This window comes from Corythoichthys intestinalis, chromosome 1 (genome assembly GCF_030265065.1).
Source record: "Corythoichthys intestinalis isolate RoL2023-P3 chromosome 1, ASM3026506v1, whole genome shotgun sequence".
NCBI lineage: Eukaryota > Metazoa > Chordata > Actinopteri > Syngnathiformes > Syngnathidae > Corythoichthys > Corythoichthys intestinalis.
The window spans coordinates 23,737,875-23,757,311 of NC_080395.1; the positions used below are offsets into that span (position 1 = coordinate 23,737,875).

General features: G+C 42.7%; 1 protein-coding gene across 2 annotated transcripts; it reads right to left on the minus strand.

The window, feature by feature from the left end:
• Positions 1-2,021: 2,021 nt before the first annotated feature.
• Positions 2,022-7,660, minus strand: LOC130926347 (gastrula zinc finger protein XlCGF57.1-like). 2 transcript variants are annotated; one of them, XM_057851396.1, is made up of 3 exons: positions 7,430-7,580; positions 7,177-7,247; positions 2,022-5,402 (listed from the first exon to the last, which is right to left on the minus strand). In XM_057851396.1, exons 2-3 carry the CDS (start codon positions 7,190-7,192, stop codon positions 4,003-4,005), a joined length of 1,416 nt encoding a protein of 471 aa, XP_057707379.1. In that variant the 5' UTR covers positions 7,193-7,247; positions 7,430-7,580; the 3' UTR covers positions 2,022-4,002. The 2 variants fall into 2 exon arrangements, with proteins under 2 accessions (XP_057707379.1, XP_057707378.1); XM_057851395.1 differs by lacking the exon at positions 7,177-7,247 and having other exon boundaries at positions 2,026-5,402; positions 7,430-7,660.
• Between the last annotated feature and the right edge of the window lie 11,777 nt (positions 7,661-19,437).

Genomic DNA, 19,437 nt, shown 5'->3' on the forward strand with positions numbered 1-19,437 from the left:
ACAAAAGGAATAATCAGTTATATGTTTCTTAAGATTCTTAGTGCAAAGCGTTTTCGCAATGCCAGTTGTCTTTTAGCCAATCTAATGAGTATTCCAGATTGCCCACCCTCTCTCGTTACGTCATTAATCATAAATTCCTATTATCCAATACTGTATAGACCCCAATCACCAACGTCACACAATTACGTGATCGCTGTATTGTGCCACCATATTGTCCGTCATTGTGTGTCGGTATTGTCAATGATCGTAGTTTCTAAAGGTGGATTCACTTGCAAATTATGGAAGCCCCGGTGCTTTCAGACGCTGTAAACTCATTGGATGAGTTGCATAAAAGCCGTTATTTGGAAAAGCTTCGGTCGATCCAGTCGCCAGATCCATATTTGATGCCCAAACCGATGTTTCCTCCCGTCCGATCCCGTTCCGTGCGTCAGAGCTCGTTCTGAGACCACAAAATTTCCAATCATACTCCAGTTTATGTCACGATGAGGAGTCGGGTACCCAAAATCAGCACCGGCCCAAATATACACCGACATTTGGTCAGCTGAACGTCACCGTTGTCACGATTGTAAAATGAAACTTGATCGACAATGGGCCGGTGTGTGCCAAAAATAGCTGCCCCGCGTGAAATGTCCCCCCTGACGGGAGCACTTATTTAAAACGCTTTATTGACGTGAAAACATCAAATGTTTTCATGGACGCATTACAGTAATGGATTTATGACTGTATCATCAGTTTTAAATAATTACACAAAATATTAGTACTGTATTTTAGTAACAAATCGTGGACTGGGCCACATAACCATCTTTGAACAGAAATGTATTAGTTTACAGGTTTTCACAACCATATCCCAATAACAATCACACAGGTATGACATTTATTAGTTCAAGCAGAGTAAAATAATACATATTCACGGTACAAGAAAGTCGTTTCCGTGTGGGCGCTCCCGTCAGGGGGGACATTTCACGCAGGGCGGCTATTTTTCGGCACAACACCTGTTGTTGCGCTCACATTCAAGCTGCGCGACCGTGGCGACAAGCTTCGTAGTCTCCGTCTGATGATGTCTGCGATCGTGTTGGCATCATATTGATGTTTTCGCCGCTGTCTGACGGCTGTCGACACAAACGCATCATGGACCAAGATAAACAAACCGTGCCGCTTTAGAGATTTGCCCTTTTAACAATCGGCACACAGCAACTACTAAAATGACCGTTTATCTTCTCTTACTGCAACCAACCGCCACACATGCCTTCACTATTTTGATTAATCAATGTTAACGATTGTCAGGAAGGTTTTTGGGTTCGTTTACTAGGTGGTGATTCCTCAGACAAGCAGAAAAACACGCAGTAATAGGAGGAATGTACGTAGCGGTAACAAGTAAACACGATGAGCTGCCAGACCCCCAGTCAGGGGGGCGGAGTTGTGACGTCACGTTACCAGAAATATGTGTGTGGGTGTAAGTGACGCAATAAAATGGTTGTGAGAGAATTTAATTCATGCTTAAAAAACAACCATTATACATTTCATATTTTGTATGCTTGTAATCTTTTTGAGTGTGCTTTCATATGGCCTTGATGACTAGACGGTATCACAGTATGCCCAAATATGGACTGCTATGTTCCTGTTTTTCAATATGCCCTGAATGATTCCTTTTCTGGTTTGTTTCCCTCTCGTCTCGTCCAGTGAACAACTGGCTGTCTCAAGGACAGGCTATGTTTTTCTATGAAAGACCACCAGAGTTGGACAAAAATAACTTTCACTTATGTTTCTGTGGAAGGAATCATCACTTGTTTCCGTAAAAGGTATTCACTTGTTTCCGAAAAAGGTGTCGTTACACAGTAAGCAGCGCCCTTTCAACGGGCATAAAAACTCTTGACCCCCCCCCCCCCCCCCCCCCCCCCCCCCGCTTTTGCTAGGACATCAGCCTTTTTTTTTCTTCCATGTCCCTTTTATAGGCTTGTTAATGGACTCGGACGTGAATCCACTTGAGTCGCAAATTTGACAGCTTGTTACTCAACTCGGACTAGTAAGATAAAACGGTAGACTCAAACTCAAAATAAAAAGAAACTGAGTGGAGCTTTACCGTGAAAGATGGTCTCACTCTTGCATTTTTTTTAAATTAATGATTTATTGAAACATGTTAGATAAACATGAGGGCTGTTGATAAACTCAGAGATACTGTATTAATTTTACATACTAAATATTGATTGGGCAGACACATCGCAAATATCACAGCGAGTAAATAAAACCGACTGCTTTGGGGAACAACGGTGAGTGCCACGACGAACCTGTGACTCAACTCGTCAACTTTGTGACATCGCAGGGCTCGGCTTGACAACCTAGTGACTCGGTTTGACTCAATATAACCTGCATAACAGAAAAATGTGGGACTAACAGGTCTGAGAGACTTGTCCAAATGTCTACCCCAAAAATTTTTTGACTCTTAATTTTGATGTAACTGTGTTTTATTTTGGCAAAATCAGCTAGCTTAAAAAATAAATAAATAACTACGTACGTGTGTGAAACATGTGTCAATTCGAAGAATTAATCATTTTTTCCACAAAAAGATTCAGAGTATATAAAATATTAGTTCAATATACAGTATGTGAGTGATGCTGAAACTGAAACTGGGTGAAATGAAAAAAGTTGTCAATAATTTACATATTTTCAATGCTGAAACAGAAAATGGTAATTAGGGTTATTTCATATGATCTGTCACCCTTAGGTCTGCAGGTGACCGATTCCAAACTGGCTCAAATTTATTCTAGACATACTCTTACATAAATAATGAACACAGACAAAATTCTATACTCATACGCCAAGTAGTTTCGGAGAAAAGTCCACCTAAAATCGTTTTGCCACGCCTACATTTTGGCCTTGAGTATAGCACACTTAAAGCAACACCAAGTGACTTTTCAGTCGCAGTGCACAGTGTTGTAAAATCATGATCTCCCGGTCGCCTGTAGATGGCTTAAACGACAATTCTGTTTCCAGCGCCTGTGTGAAGGATAAATATTAATGAGGTAATGAATCCAGTTCTGGCTAAACAATAGCATAGGGTGATTTTGTTAATAAGAAGCGTTTGATTTTGAACCGTATTCCCCTACCTGCCAGTGAAAGCGATACAGACCCCCTCAAAATATATAAACGGTGTCATTCAACTAGTTGTCAGTCGATGTATCACAAATAATAATAATAATAATAATGCAATTTTGAAATGTTATGAAAATAGTTTCTAAATGTTGAAAAGTTACATAGTGTTGCTTTACATTTGTGGGATGGGGGGGGGGGGGGGTGCATAGCTGGCACAGGCTCTCAAAAACGGATTTTTATGATTGCTCTGCCTCTTCAATTTCCAAGTTTTTGGCCCTTTAAATGTTTCCGTTTATGGCCAGGAATCCAAAAGTCGTTTTCAAGGCCACTTTGTGAGGTAAAGAAAACACTGATGGATAGTAAATTGTGCCAGATTCCTCCTATCTGAGTACAGACCTGCATGTGCAAGAAAACCTAGCAGGATCCAAGCCTTAATGTGGAAGATGGGGGTCCTGACAAGGGACGGCTGGGGGGAAAAAAAAGCTCTTTTTCACATTTTTGGGTGGCTATGTGTGCAATTCCCCATGGTAATTACTTTTTCCTTATTTTTACATATCTTGCCTATATGTAAATAAGTTGATTTTAAGTGGAAACGTCTCAATTCTCTGCTTTAAAGCAACACTAGGTTACTTTTCAACCTTTATAAAATATTTTCATAACATTTGTGATAATATGTCCACTGACAACTATTTGAATGACACCTCTTTTATATCTTGAAGGCGTCTGTATCGCTTTTGGATCATGATTTTACAACACTGTGCGCTGGTTCTCGTGGGAAACACAGTCTTCCTTAAGGCAAAACACTACCGCTTTTGTCCACCAGCGTCGCTAAAATCGACCAAAACAGATAAACATGGATAAAGTTGGTTCATGCAACAATTCATTAGGCAACTTGAATGACAGGCAAAACCTTCATTGATCACTGCCTTTCGCATGAACACACTTATGTTTCCTAATCTGACACTTCCATGAGAATCGTTCCTCACAAACTAAGCAGGAGAAGGGCTTTTCCCCAGTGTGTGTTCTTGTGTGACTTTTTAAGTTTCCTTTTCTCGAGAATCTCTGACCACAAACTGGGCAAACAAAAGGTTTCTCACCAGTGTGTGTTCTAGTGTGTGTTTTTAAATCTCCTTTTTGAGTAAATTTTTGACCACAAATTGAGCAGGTGAAAGGTTTCTCTCCAGTGTGTGTTCTTGTGTGAATTTTTAGGTTTCCTTTTTTGGAGAATCGCTGACAACAAACTAAGCAGGAGAAAGGTTTGTCCCCAGTGTGGGTTCTTAGATGACACTTTAAAGATCCCTTCTGAGCAAACATTTGACCACAAACTGAGCAGGGAAAAGGTTTCTCTCCGGTGTGTGTTCTTCTGTGTTTTTTTAAATCTCCCTTTTGAGCAAAGCTTTGACCACAAACCGAGCAGGAGAAAGGTTTCTCGCCAGTGTGTGTTCTTGTGTGTGTTACTAAATTTGGCTTTTCAGAGAATGTTTTCCCGCAAACTGAGCAGAAAAAGGGTTTCTCTCCAGTGTGTGTTCTTGTGTGTTTTTTTAAATCTCCCTTTTGAGCAAATCTTTGACCACAAACAGAGCAGGAGAAAGGTTTCTCACCGGTATGTATTCTTGCATGGACTTTCAAGTTTCCTTTTTTAGTGAATCTCTGACCACAAAATGAGCAGACAAAAGGTTTGTCGCCAGTGTGTGTTTTTGTGTGTGTTGTCAAATTGGACTTTTCCGAGAATGTTTTACCACAAACTGAGCAGGTAAAAGGTTTTTCTCCAGTGTGGGTTTTCATGTGTATTTCTAAATCTCCTCTCAGTGTGAATATTTTTCCACAAACCGAGCAGACAAAATGTTCTTCTCCAGTGTGTGTTGTCATATGCAGTTTCAACCAAGACTCGTTACAGAATGTTTTCTCACACTGGGAGCATTTCCAGCGTTTGTTGTAACTGTAAATTGTCTTTCGACCTCCGGGCTCCTCATCATCCTCATCTTCATCAGTGTGAGGAAAGTATGACGTGGCATCATCACTATCTGATAATGGAGCTATGAGGCCTTCTGCTGATGATCCTCCAAGGTGGTCTCTGTCCACTTCTGTTGAGCTGCTGCTGCTCGGATCTTCGTCTTCAATGTTCAACTTGATGATGTCCTCCTCCCCCTTTATTATTTGATGGGGTTGCAGTTGCTCTTCATTGTGAGGGTGCCAAACTTTGATTAAATGCTCCTGTACTTCCTCTTTATTGCGTAAGAGCTCTTCATCCTCTTCCTCCTCTTTTATGTTAAATGACTCCTGCCTCTCAGGGTGATGAGCTTCACTGATGTCTGCATGACAGAATGCAATAAAGGTTTACAGTTTGTTGAAGTCAATCTGATATCAAATGAAAGTCATGGAAATAGGAAAATAAAAAATGAAGAATGAAGTAATGGTACGAGCAGCTATCAAATACGATGGAATATTAGGGCCAAAGAATGAAAGAAAGAAAACAATAGGACCACGAGATTAAAGTCGTACTATTAGTACGAGAATAAATTCATACCATTAGTACTAGACTAAAGTCATAGTGCAGGGGGGAAAAGTCGTACTATTAGTACGAGAATAAAGCTAGCTAAATTAGTTGCTATGTACTTTATGTACCACTTCGCCGCCTCTTTTAAAATCAACAGTTCAGAGAGCATCTCATGAGGCTGTTTCCCTTTCTTTTTAACATGATTCTTTGAAATGTATGTTCTTCATTAATTAGTGATTAGCAGTGACATTATATGAACATAAAAAGTAAATCAGAAAAAAATGAAATAAAAATAAATACCAGAAAAATATAAGATATTCACTCAGCAATGCAGTTACTTTACATCATATTCTTGTTTTACCCATCCCTTTCACTTATTTGCATACCGTTAAGTAAAATAACTGATTTTAGCACACTGTAAATACAGCTCGTGGCATAGCGAACCGTATCATTGGGATCGGGCTTGATTAAACCAATATAGGAGGCGCCACAAACATTTTTTTTTTTTAAATAATCCAGGATGGCAAATTTAAAATACTGCCAAAGTGCCAACTTTTGTGCGTTTTCCAGAATGTTTAGGTCATCAACAAAAAATAATTAGCAACGGAATCAAAAAATAAATAATATGAATTATTCTTGCAGTCAGACATCCGGGCATAAATGACGTCACCAGCCACAACAAAGCGTCGCCATATTGAAATGGGGGAAAAACGCGAGTCACAAGCAGTTGCTCTGTCGTGCATTGTAGTACAAATGCGATGAACTTTTGTCTTATTTGCAGTCTTTTTTTCCGTCGGGATGACTAAAAGTTTTCATGTTGCGGGTTGTCACACAAGGAAGAGTTTGGAGCCACATTTGAAGTTCTTCATTCTTCCTCGTGAGAAGAAAAGGACAAGCAAATGGCTGAAAGCAATCAATCAAGGAACAGTAAAAGAAGACGGTTCCGTGGACCATTCTCGCCAGTGGGAACCTAAATCCAGGCACATTTACGTTTGCAGACGACATTTTATTACTGGTGAGTAAACTTTAATCGATTTTTTTTGCCCCAATTAGCTGCTAGGATTCAACAGACTAGGCTGTGGTTATTATTACCGTAAGCGACAACTCGCAAAGCGTTATTTTTCTCTTGCCGTGAATTGCTCTGATCGGTCAATTGGTATATTATTAGCCTGGTGGGAATTGGTTATTTTGCCGTGACGTGTTCACGGCTAAATAACGCTTGGAGGCGAATTACCGGTTACAGCAGAAATAATCACTCTGTATTTCTTACCAGTTTTCTTTGTTCCACACAGTACATATTCCACGTAATTGATAAAGGTCAACTTACTGGGTGACTTTATGAGGTAGTTGTAGATGTTTCCGAACTCCACTGCCGGCAATTCCTTTGGATTGTTTATCCAGCTATCAGCTGCGACTTTGTATGGGCAGGCCAATACACGCTAATTTTAAGATGTATCGCCTCCTCGCGGCTGTCGGCAGTGACTCGTGATAATAATGTCATGTTTAAGACGTTTTTATGAAAAAAAAAAAGTCGCAAAACACAGCTGAAATATATGAATTTAAGACAACATTTGTCTACGGATGTTTACCTGTGCGTGCCCCCATCTCAAAATTGCGACACGTTTCTATGCGATATGGCGTTATCGTGACATCACGCCGACTGCAAGAATATTAAGACAACAGCGTCAACAGCTTCAATATTTTTCACTTTATTTTTGTGCTTGCGGACACCATCACATTGCATAGTGGATATTCAAGACGTTAAAAATTAAATGTTAACAAAATCAAAAATTGTTCTAAGAATGGAAAGTCATTCATTAACACTTGGAGAAGTGACCTAACCTGCTTCGCGTAGCAGCTTGTTGTTGAAGACGACATCCAGTTGTTGAGATCGTGTCTCCTCTTTGACTCCACAAAACTCATCGTCCAGCTTCACTGCTGCTGTCTTTTTCGTGTACATTTTCAACACGCACTAATGGGCGCGCACTAACGTCTATTCGCGACCAGACGCCTTTGATAGCTGGTAAGCTAAGCTAAACAAGGCCGATTTAATAGTCGCTTTTCCGGTTCACATTGGATACACTGTTGTTCATTAGTACCCCCTTCAGGCGTGTAAGTATAAATACATACACTCATCAATGGGCTTTTTTTTTTTTTTTTTTTTTTTTTTTTTTTTTAAACAGTCAATGGTCAGGAGAAGCCCCTCCTAGTTCAAATGCTATATGTGATCACCACTAATGTCAATAAAATGTACACAGTCGATGGATATATCAAAATCTGCACTCGAAGATATTGCGTGCATTTATACTTATGAACCTGAGAGGGGCAGTAATGCACAACCACGTACTATGTGAACCGGAAGCTAAAGGGAAAGCGAATCATTTTTTATAGCAGCCGATTAAAAGAACAGATTGAAGTAGTATCATTGTTCGGAAAGGCGTAGTCGGGTTTAGCCAAGAAAACATCAAGTCTGAGACCAAAGTGAGAAAAATGTACGCAAGAAGGACAATAGTGGAGCTAAAAGAGGAAATTTGTGGAGCAAAAGAGGAGCCACGACGTCAATTAGTGGATGCTGGCGGAGTGGTTAAATTCACTTCTCACGTGTTCAAAAAGTACTTTGATATCTATTCTTACCAGTATTCTTGTGTTTATTATTGACTACATTTCATATAATAGTTTGAACATTCAGTAAGACAGTGGTTCTCAAACATTTTACAGAAAGTACCACCTCATAAACACTTGGCCATCAGGACCAACATCAACACACTGGTTGCATTGAAGATGCTAGACATCAAATCCATTTTGTTTGGGAGGGCTGCCAGTCTATTTTCGCCAATGACCTAAAACTGACTAAAAATGACCTAACCCTAAAACATGAGTACTCACTGTCAGTCCTCCTAAATCCAATGACGACAATATCGCTGTCAATAAAAACCAATTTATTGACATTTTTTGAATTTTTTGCATGTGAGTTCGTGTCACCTGATTTTGAGCCTCTTCCAATACCGCATCCTGATGCAGTTCCTCACAATTGTATTATGTATGTGACACGGGTCATCAATGGAAAGCAACTTCCGAACGAGTGTAGCAGCGATAAAGCAAATTTATTTTATTTTCCTTCATTTAACAATTTCTATATTACTTTGATAGCTCATAATACTTCCAAACCCTTGACATGTTGTTTGAAAATGGAAAAAGATGGGGGAGGGAAATATATTTTTTGTTTTAATATGATTTCTGTAGGAGGACAAACATTCTTCTAATTCATTAATATTATTATGAAGTTAAACTTGAGGCGGCATCGTACAACAGAGTAGTCACGTCACTCTGTATAGGATGCACTGCAAGGAAAATTTAATTTAATTTAATCATGAAGGCTCATTATGTATTTGTAGACATCAAAGTCATTTTGATGGTGAGCTAATATAGCTAATATAAATATATACAGCATGTGTTGCCTTCATTACAAGGCTTATACAGTGGTACTTCTACATGCAAAGTTAATTAGTTCCAGGACCTTGTTTGTAAGTAGAAATGGTCGTATGTCGAGCAGGATTTTCCCATAAAAATACATTATAATTCCATTAATTCGTTCCAAAGCCCGAAAACTTACACTAAATCCTTAATAAATATTGCTGATACTAGAGGTGTGCGAAATTTCCGATTCTTAGATTAATCGCAATTCGGCCGTGGAAGATTCGAGAACGATTCACAAACACCAAATTCTAAAATATGCCAAATAAAGCGGAACTAAAACACACCGCGGTCTTCGGGACGCAATGAGGAACGGACCAAGAGTAAACACGAGCAGCGCAGGGTACTGAGAGAGACGGGCTGTACTCTCTTGGAACATCATGCTCAACTCATGCTGCTAGATAAAAAAACATTAATACCTGACTGCGGCAGACAGCCGTTACAAACACATAGTTTGTAGCGGCTGTCGGCCGCAGTCAGGTATTAATGTTTTAATACCGTAGCATTATGTGGGTGTACCACATAATGCTACGGTACACTTATACATATATATAGAACTAGATGCAAAGTGACAGACTCGCCGGCGTTAGTAAACAGCCGCCATCTTAAAGCAGTAGACTTCTCTGAAAGGCTGTTTTAGCTGTGAGCCGCTACGCACTTTACATACATGTACCTTCGCTGGGAGTTATGACGAAGAATTATTATAAATTCTTCTATTGATTATAATTTGATGTAGATGAAGCAAAATAATAAGGATTTCCTTATTTGTAAAACCGATTCTAAAATATGAATGCTTTCAATATTGTTAATTTTAACAGAGGTGGCAATGCGCTACGTAAAGTAAGTAGCTGCTTATTCAGCTACATTAGCCCGACATTAGCCCGTAATACTCTGTCGTGCGACCCACATAAAGGCAACTTCAATAAAAAAATGTTTTTATATGGACCTACGATCCGCCAGCTTGCTGTCTCCTGTCGTCTTCCAAAATTATACGTGGGTGACGGCGCTTCAGGTGTTCATTCACGGTGACATGCTGCCATGGTATGCAAGCTTGGCACACAACACTGTACCCTTCTTTGTTTCATTGAAATAAGTCCATGATTTGGTCACTCTGGTGCACTTTTTTGGCTTGGTGCCGCTTTCCCCACTTAAATCCGGAGCTTACGCCATTCTAAACTTTCCACGCATATATTTTTTTAACCCTTTATTAATCGCCGACCGGATGGTTTACTCGTCGACGCATTTACTTTATTGACGACGTCAACTAGTCGGGACAGCTCTAGTTTTCAGACTGTGGAATGATATAATGGTCTTATGGGAAAATCCTGCTCACCATACTGTCATATTTGTGTGTGTTCTCAGTTCTTTTTTCTTTATGCAGCACCTGATTGAGCCAGATTGGCGGGGTAACACGACACACCTGTGCTTGATTAGGAAAGCTCAGTATTTAAGGAAGCCTGTCACCATCTGCAAGTGTCGGACTATTGCTTGCTATTTGCCTTGCTTACCGCCTGTGTGTTCATCGTCATCCTTCGAGCTTCCCGACGTTCTACGGTCGTATTCTGGTTTGGTTAGCTTTACTTTAGTGCTCTTTTGGACTTTGTAGTTAGATTCTTGTACTCTGTTATATTCATGCATTCTAGCGTGCTCTTTTAGTTTTACTTGTTAAACTCGCGTTTTTTAGCGCGCTCTCTTAGTTGTACTTGTTAAACTCGCGTTTGTTAGTGTGCCCTTAGTTGTACTTGTTAAACTCGCGTTTGTTAGCGTGCCCTTAGTTGTACTTGTTAAACTCGCGTTTGTTAGCGTGCTCTCTTAGTTGTACTTGTTAAACTCGCGTTTGTTAGCGTGCTCCCTTTGTTGTACTTGTTAAACTCGCGTTTGTTAGCGTGCTCCTTTTGTTGTACTTATTAAATACAAACATTTACTCTACTGATCTCCTGGTCTGTGTTTTGGATCCACATTAACGGCTTGCCGTTCTTAACAGAATAGTCCAACCATGGATCCCACAGACTCGGAGAGTATTCGCCATGCACTTGCCGGTCATGGCCATGCGATCAGTAAGCATGAACAATTATTAAATGAACTTGTGAACGTGACCACCGCATTAACCACTAGAATAGAAAATATGGCCCCACCTGCACGGACCGGTGGCGTAGGTAACGCTGCCGCGGCGCCCGATCACTCCACCCCGTCTCCGGTTGTCCCACCGGCTTCTTTTCGGGAGCCGGTGTTGCCACACCCCCATCGTTATGAGGGAAAACCTGGCGCTTGCCAACAATTTTTGCACCAGTGCTCTCTTGTATTTGATCAACAGCCATATACGTTTGCAAGTGACAGGTCCCGTGTAGCGTATACTATGAGTCTCCTCGCCGGTAAAGCGGCCACTTGGGCAATGGCGGTGAGCAACGCTAATCCCGCGATCCGTCAATCGTTCGAGATTTTTAAAACTGAGTTTGTGAGGGTTTTTGATCACCCGGTTAGGGGCAGGGAGGCAGGCAGCCGCCTGCTGGATTTTTTTCAGGGCGATCTCAGCGTGGCGGACTACTCCATTCAATTTCGCATTTTGGCCGTGGAGTGCGGTTTTGGCGAAGCTGCGCTGTGTGGAATTTTTCGGCGGGGGTTGTCTTCTGCGGTGAAAGACGAACTGGCGGCCCGTTAGGATTCTTCGGGCTTGGAGGACCTGATTTCTTTGTCCGTAAAATTGGACAATCGGCTGAAGGAGCGTGAGACGGAACGAGCCTTTGAGCAGCGGGGACGTCATGGGTCGTCGTCGTCGTGGAACGGCCCGGCTGGGGTCCGTGCTGACGGCTTCGTCGAATCGCCATCTGCCTCTATGCCGACGCGGAGTCCGGCCCTGACGGGGGAGGAGCCAATGCAACTCGGCGGCGGTCATCTTCCTGCGGAGGAGCGGCGGAGACTGATGAGGGCAGGCTTGTGTCTTTACTGTGGCTTGCCGGGGCACCACATCGCCACCTGTGACGCGATCCCTTCACGTCGTCCTGGATCTTCGGCTCCTGAGGTTCCTCTCGCCCGAGGGGGGACCAGGTTCGTACGTGATGGCAATCAGTCAAATGATTTGCCTCGCAACGAGTTGAAAGAACTAAAACTCTAAGTGAAATGAGACTGCAATTGCCGGGAGAAGTTTCGCATGGTGGGGTTAATTTTAGGTTCACTGCCTTAATAGATTCGGGGGCAGATGACTGTTTCATGGACTAGAGTGTTGTTGATGCGCTTAAATGTCCATTAATAAGACGCTCTTCTCCCAAAAGGGTTTTAGATCTCGATGGGTGACCCCTGGCGGACGTAAGGTTTATAACGCCCCCGCTTAAAACCAAGTTGTCCGGGAATCATTTTGAGGTCCGTAGTTTTTTGATTATGCCATGCAAATCGGCTCCGGTTGTGCTAGGGCTCTCCTGGCTAAAAGTGCATAACCCTAATATTGACTGGGCTAAGACACAAGTAGTGACTTGGAGTTCCTTCTGCTACGCGCACTGTTTACGCTCGGCGTGCCTACTTCCTGATCAAGCCCAAACTGTTCCCGAGCCTGTTAATTTGGTAAATGTTCCTGCCGAATACCATGATCTCCAACACGTTTTTAGCATAGACCAGGCTAAGACCCTGCCCCCGGACCGTCCTTACGATTGCGCCATTGACTTGCAGCCCAATGCCCCTCTGCCTAGCTCGAGAGTATACAAAGTCTCTAAACCTGAGCAGGAGGCTATGAAAGAATATATAACCTCTTCCTTGGCAACTGGCCTAATTCGCCCTTCGTCTTCACCATTGGGAGCAGGGTTTTTCTTCGTTGGCAAAAAAGATGGGGGTCTTCGGCCGTGTGTCGACTACCAGGGCCTTAACGAGATTACTGTTAAAAATAAATATCCACTGCCATTGTTAGATTCGGCCTTCGCACCGTTAAAATCAGCCACCATATATACTAAATTAGACTTACGCAGCGCTTACCATTTGGTTACGATTCGGGATGGAGATGAGTGGAAAACCGCTTTCAAAACCCCGCTCGGACATTTTGAATACCTGGTCATGCCTTTTGGTCTGACTAATGCACCTGCTGTTTTCCAGAGCCTCATAAATGATGTGCTTCGTGACATGCTAAATATCTTTTGTTTTGTTTATTTAGATGACATTTTAATATTTTCAAGAAGCTTGCAGGAACACCGCCAACATGTCCGCATGGTCCTGCAAAGACTTCTGCAAAATAAGTTGTTTGTCAAGGCCGAGAAGTGCGAGTTTCACCGGGGGTCAATGCAGTTTCTTGGTTTTATCGTAGAAAAAGGGCAACTACGGCCTGACCCAGCCAAAATTCAGGCAGTGGCAGAGTGGCCAACCCCCACGTCACGTAAGCAGCTACAAAGATTCCTCGGGTTTGCTAATTTTTACAGGCGTTTTATCCGGAACTATAGTATGAGGGCCGAGCCCCTTACCAGGCTGACCTCTAATAAACGCCCATTTGTGTGGTCCTCGGTGGCGGAGGCCGCTTTTGTAAGTCTAAAAAGGGCATTCACTAGCTCTCCTGTCCTTGTTCACGCTGACTCAGATCTTCCTTTTGTGGTCGAGGTTGACGCATCGAGTTCCGGAGTGGGGGCCATCCTATCCCAGAGGTCTGCAGTCGACCAGAGATTGCACCCCTGCGCCTTCTACTCTCGCCGCCTCACCCCCGCAGAGGCAAATTATGATGTCGGCAACAGGGAGCTGCTCGTTATAGTCCAGGCTTTGCAGGAAGGGAGGCACTGGTTGGAGGGGACGGAGGTGCCGTTCCAGTTACTCACCGACCATAAGAACTTGGAGTACCTTCGGGCTGCCAAGCGCCTCAACTCACGCCAGGCCCGTTGGGCACTGTTCCTGACGCGTTTCAACTACGTGATTACTTACCGTCCAGGATCACGCAACGGGAAACCGGATGCCTTGTCGAGGATTCATGAACCAGTGGAGGAGAGGCCTTCAGAGGAGCCTGTTGTTCCTGAGAACCTGACCATCGGCGCACTACGATGGAAGGTCGAGCGGCTTGTGGAAGACTCTCTACGAGGTGTTAGGGTGCCCGTAGGCTGCCCTGCTGGCAAACTTTTTGTTCCAGAAGCTCGGCGTGCGGGAGTGCTGAAGTGGGGGCACACCTCAAAGTTCGCCTGCCATCCGGGTGTGTCCCGCACGTTCTTCCTAATTTCCCAGAGGTTTTGGTGGCCAGGTATGCGAAAGGACGTCATGGACTACATTTCAGCTTGTTCCATCTGCGCTCGGGGCAAATCAGTCCATCAAGCTCCAGCGGGACTTCTGCGCCAATTGCCTGTTCCATCTCGCCCCTGGTCCAATGTTGCACTCGACTTTATCACTGGCCTTCCACGCTCAAGGGGATATTCCGTCATCTTGACAGTGATTGATCGGTTCTCAAAGATGGCGCACTTCGTCGCTCTCCCCAAGTTGCCTTCAGCTCTGGAGACCGCTGACCTGCTGGTAACGCACGTTTTTCGACCCCATGGCATTCCGTCTGACCTGGTTTCTGACAGAGGACCCCAGTTTGTGTCTCGTGTTTGGAGAGCGTTCTGCAAGGCCTTGGGGGCCACGTCAAGTATGTCTTCTGGCTACCACCCACAGTCCAACGAGCAGACAGAACGGGTCAACCAAGAGCTGGAGGCTGCCCTCCGTTGCGTTTGCCAACTGCATCCGGCCTCTTGGTCTTCACACCTGCCTTGGGTGGAATACGCCCACAATACCCTCGTTTGCTCAGCCACTGGGAGGTCACCTTTTATGACTGCATACGGGTTCCAACCGCCACTGTTCCCTTCTCAAGAAGCCGACGTCGTCGTACCGTCCGTCCAAGTGCACCTGCGGAGGGCCCATAGAGTCTGGAGGGACGCAAGGGCTGTACTAGTCCGCACTACGGCCCGCAACCGCCTGATTGCTGACCGCCGCAGAAGGCCCGCTCCGGTCTATCGTCTGGGCCAGATGGTCTGGTTATCGACGCGGGATTTGCACCTTGCTGGGACTTCCAAGAAGTTGGGCCCTAGGTTCGTGGGCCCTTTTGCTGTGGACTCTGTGGTGAACCCCGTAGCGGTCAGGCTCAAGCTTCCCAGTTCAATGAAGATCCACCCGGTCTTCCACGTGTCTCTGCTCAAGCCGGTCTCCACCTGCCCCCTGAATCCTCTGCCAGTGCCTCCGCCTGCCCCTCACGTGGTTGACGGTGGGCCGGTGTATACGGTGCGTGCTATTCTCGATTCTAGGAGGCGGGGTAGGGGGGTGCAGTACCTGGTCGACTGGGAAGGTTATGGCCCAGAGGAACGCCAATGGGTCCCCCGCTCCTGGATCCTCGATCCGTCGCTGCTGCGGGATTTCCACTCCCTTCATCCCACGAAACCAGGTGGTCCGCCAGGGGGCGTCCGTTGAGGGGGGGGTTCTGTCATATTTGTGTGTGTTGTCAGTTCTTTTTTCTTTATGCAGCACCTGATTGAGCCAGATTGGCGGGGTAACACGACACACCTGTGCTTGATTAGGAAAGCTCAGTATTTAAGGAAGCCTGTCACCATCTGCAAGTGTCGGACTATTGCTTGCTATTTGCCTTGCTTACCGCCTGTGTGTTCATCGTCATCCTTCGAGCTTCCCGACGTTCTACGGTCGTATTCTGGTTTGGTTAGCTTTACTTTAGTGCTCTTTTGGACTTTGTAGTTAGATTCTTGTACTCTGTTATATTCATGTATTCTAGCGTGCTCTTTTAGTTTTACTTGTTAAACTCGCGTTTTTTAGCGCGCTCTCTTAGTTGTACTTGTTAAACTCGCATTTGTTAGCGTGCCCTTAGTTGTACTTGTTAAACTCGCATTTGTTAGCGTGCTCCCTTTGTTGTACTTGTTAAACTCGCTTTTGTTAGCGTGCTCCTTTTGTTGTACTTATTAAATACAAACATTTACTCTACTGATCTCCTGGTCTGTGTTTTGGATCCACATTAACGGCTTGCCGTTCTTAACACATACGACCATTTCGACTTACAAACAAGGTAATGGAACGAAGTAAATTCATATGTAGCGGTACCACTGTAGATACAGAAAACACTCAGGTGACTTGAAGTTCTGCTCTGAGACCCCTAATTTGGTCAAATTTCAAAATTGTCCGATATGCATGTGTGATACATCATTGGCAAGCTTAAAATCTCAATTTTCTGGGGGAAGAAAAATTTTGGACAGGAGAGTATTTTTTAAAAAATCATGTTTTTTAAACTGCAAAACCCTATCTGGAGGTGAGAGCACACGAGAGCAGAATTAGAGAATTACAGACGCCATGACTTTAACGAGATATTATTGTGTACTTATCTTGTTTCGATCCAAAAGCTCCATGTCGTATGTATCACTGAGAGTCAAGACACAGCTGTGAATGGCCACAGCTGGATTTTTGGGGGATTTTATAGGTGAAACATGATAATATAACAAGGGCTGCGATGCAGAAATTGCAGACATCAAGGAGTGATCGAGATTTTCTTTTTCATATATTTACCCTTTTAAACATTTTTTTTTCAATTTTTCTTTGTTTGGATCGATTATCATCTAAAATATTTGGGAAAATGCGACAGTAACGAAAAAATACAATTAAGCAATAGTTATTAGGTAGATATCCGTGACTTTTTTACAGACGCCATTTTTTTTCACTGGGACGTAATTTGTTTAAAAGTTTAAAATATGCAAGTGAATAATTTTTCAAAGTCTTTTTTTTTTTTTTTTTTTTTTTTTTTTTTTTTTTTTTTTAAACGAAATATTAAACATCAATGAATGATTTTAAGCTACAAATGACAGACATTTATAATAATTCTAATTACCTTGTTTTCATGGCTGTGTTGAAACAAAAACGGTTGCGCGACGTCTGTAAACGGGGGTTTCCAGGGTAAAACGGGCAAATTAAAAATAGTTTGGGGGCTTCATGCGCTATGAATTTGCTATTGCAGCATATAGACATATTGTTCTATCAAACAACAGTTCTTTTGGCTTGAGATACAGCAGTTTCTTTTAAAGAGGAATGCAAGAGCAGAAACTGCTTTTTCAGTCTCGCCTGTTTTCCACCATATGTGTGTGTGTATATATATATATATATATACAGTATACACACACACATATCAGATCTAGGGTTCAATCACGGGCTCTGGCCTTCCTGTGTGGGGTTAGCATGTACTCCGGTTTCTTCCTACGTCCCAAAAGCATGCATGGTATTTGATTGAAGATTCTAAGTTGTTCGTAGGTACGAGTAGTGACGATGTCCCATCACACTCTTCTGACTGATGAGTCTGAGGGTCAAAAGAGAGTTTACAGTGACAACAGACGTTGGAAATGCACACAGTGTAGGAGACCCTATCATAAAAAGTCTTGGTTAAAAAGTCATATGATGACGCACACTGGAGAAAAACCTTTGGTTTGCTCAGTTTGCGGTAAAACTTTAGCTGATTCGGGCACTTTAAAACCTCACACAAGGACACACACTGGAGAAAAACCTTTTCCGTGCTCAATTTGTGCTAAAAGATTCACTCATCAGGGAGCTTTAAAAACTCACACAAAAACACAAACTGGGGAAAGACCTTTCCCGTGCTCAGCTTGCACTAAAAGATTCTCTAGTAATGATAATTTAAAAAGGCACACAAGAGCGCACACTAAAGAAAAGCCTTTTGTCTCCCCGGTTTGTGGGAAAAGATGCACTCAGAAGGGTAATTTAGAAAGGCACTCAAGGAAACACATTGGGGAAAAACTTTTTTTCTGCTCAGTTTGTGGTCAAGAGTTCAGGAATCTTAGAAATTCATATAGGAACACACACTGGGGACAAACATTTTTCCTGCTCAGTTTGTAGTCAGCGATTATCTGATAAGGGAACCTTAAAAGGTCACACACTATCACACACTGGTGATAAACCTTTCCCCTGTCCAGTCTGCTGTCAAAGATTGTCACACAAGAACACACATTGGGGATAGACCTTTCTCCAGTTCAATTTGTTGTCAGAGATTCTCTGAAAAAGGGAAGTTAAAAATTCACTTAAGAACACATACTGGTGAGAAGCCATTTTCCTGCTCAGTTTGTGGTCAGAGACTCTCTGCAAAAGGAACCTTAAAAATTCACTCAAGAAAACATACCGGTGGGAAACCTTTTTCCTGCTGTGTTTGTGGTCAAAGATTCTCTTGGCGGTATCAAGACAAGAAACATAAGTGTGTTGGTGCCAAAAGCAGTGATTAATGAAGGATTGCCTATCATACAAGTTGGCTTCATCCCTTTTCTGCTTGATCCCGTTGGACATATATTGCAGATTAGCACTTGTATTGAAATAGTTCATGCAATACATGTGCTCTGGCAACTGTTTTGGCGATGTACAGTAAGCAAATAAATGATTGAAATAGGAAACGAATGGACATTCCTTTCATGAACTTGTGTATGTACTTATATAGCTCAATTTTGACATGTCCTGCCCAGTACTGTTTCTATATTTCCCCAGAACGCATTTATGTGGTAAAGCAATGTGTTGCTACAGGTGCCTCGTACGTTAGTCAAGTCACAAATCCTGTACGTTACCTCGTCCCACTATGTCTAAAGGCAGCAGGTAATGTTCGGCTTCAGAGTGCAGAGGTTAATGACGTAGCTGTCACGTGTCTATATTAAATTTCTTCATTTTTCTTCACAAGATGAAATAATCTTTAACAAGCAGTAAACAAAGAACTTGCAAAATAATTTATTAACAAACTACATCTGAACACTCTTCGCCAATTCTAGGGTTGATGCTGGGACTTAATTTTTGAACGGGATGGAGCAGTACTCCGTTGCTGAGCAAAGGCAATCTGAGTGTTTATAACATATTTTCGTCTTTTTATTATTTTTAAATGAACCTCGTGATTGAGAACGTGTCATTTTTCAGTTACGTCTCTTACAAATGAACATGTAAGATCGGTACAGGAAAGTAAATTACTGAAATCTAAAAAAGTTAACGAATGACGTCGTGTCTGGGTCACTGAACTGGCATGTTGCATGTCTGAAATCGGTTGAGCTGGTTAACTCATTCACTGCCAGCCCAGATCACAGTGTAAATAACTAACAAAAAAAAAAAAAAACTAATGGCCATTCCTGCTGTGATCTCATGTATTTTATGAATACATTTTCTTTGTTGTTCTCTGCCATCTTGCTGAGTAAGTAAAGGTTGTATAGGCAGAAATAGTGAACAACAATGGTGTTAATCAAGAAAAAACAAATCAGAGATTATGATGAACCAGCGATCCCCCCCCCCCCCTCCTTATATGTATCATCTTTGTGTGTGTAAATACAAGTTTCACAAGTCCATCTCAGGTAATTTGTTATTTATTCCACAGACGTCACTTGGGTGGCAATATTTGAAGCGAACATTGAATGAATGAACAT

What these genes read in the sequence shown, in the direction of transcription:
- LOC130926347 (XM_057851395.1), bottom strand. Translation starts at nt 7,547, where the DNA reads ATGTACACGAAAAAGACAGCAGCAGTGAAGCTGGACGATGAGTTTTGT. An exon ending in CAAGCTGCTACGCGAAGCAG is followed by an intron (nt 5,403 to 7,429) that starts GTTAGGTCACTT and finishes TCTGTCATGCAG; the next exon opens with ACATCAGTGAAGCTCATCAC.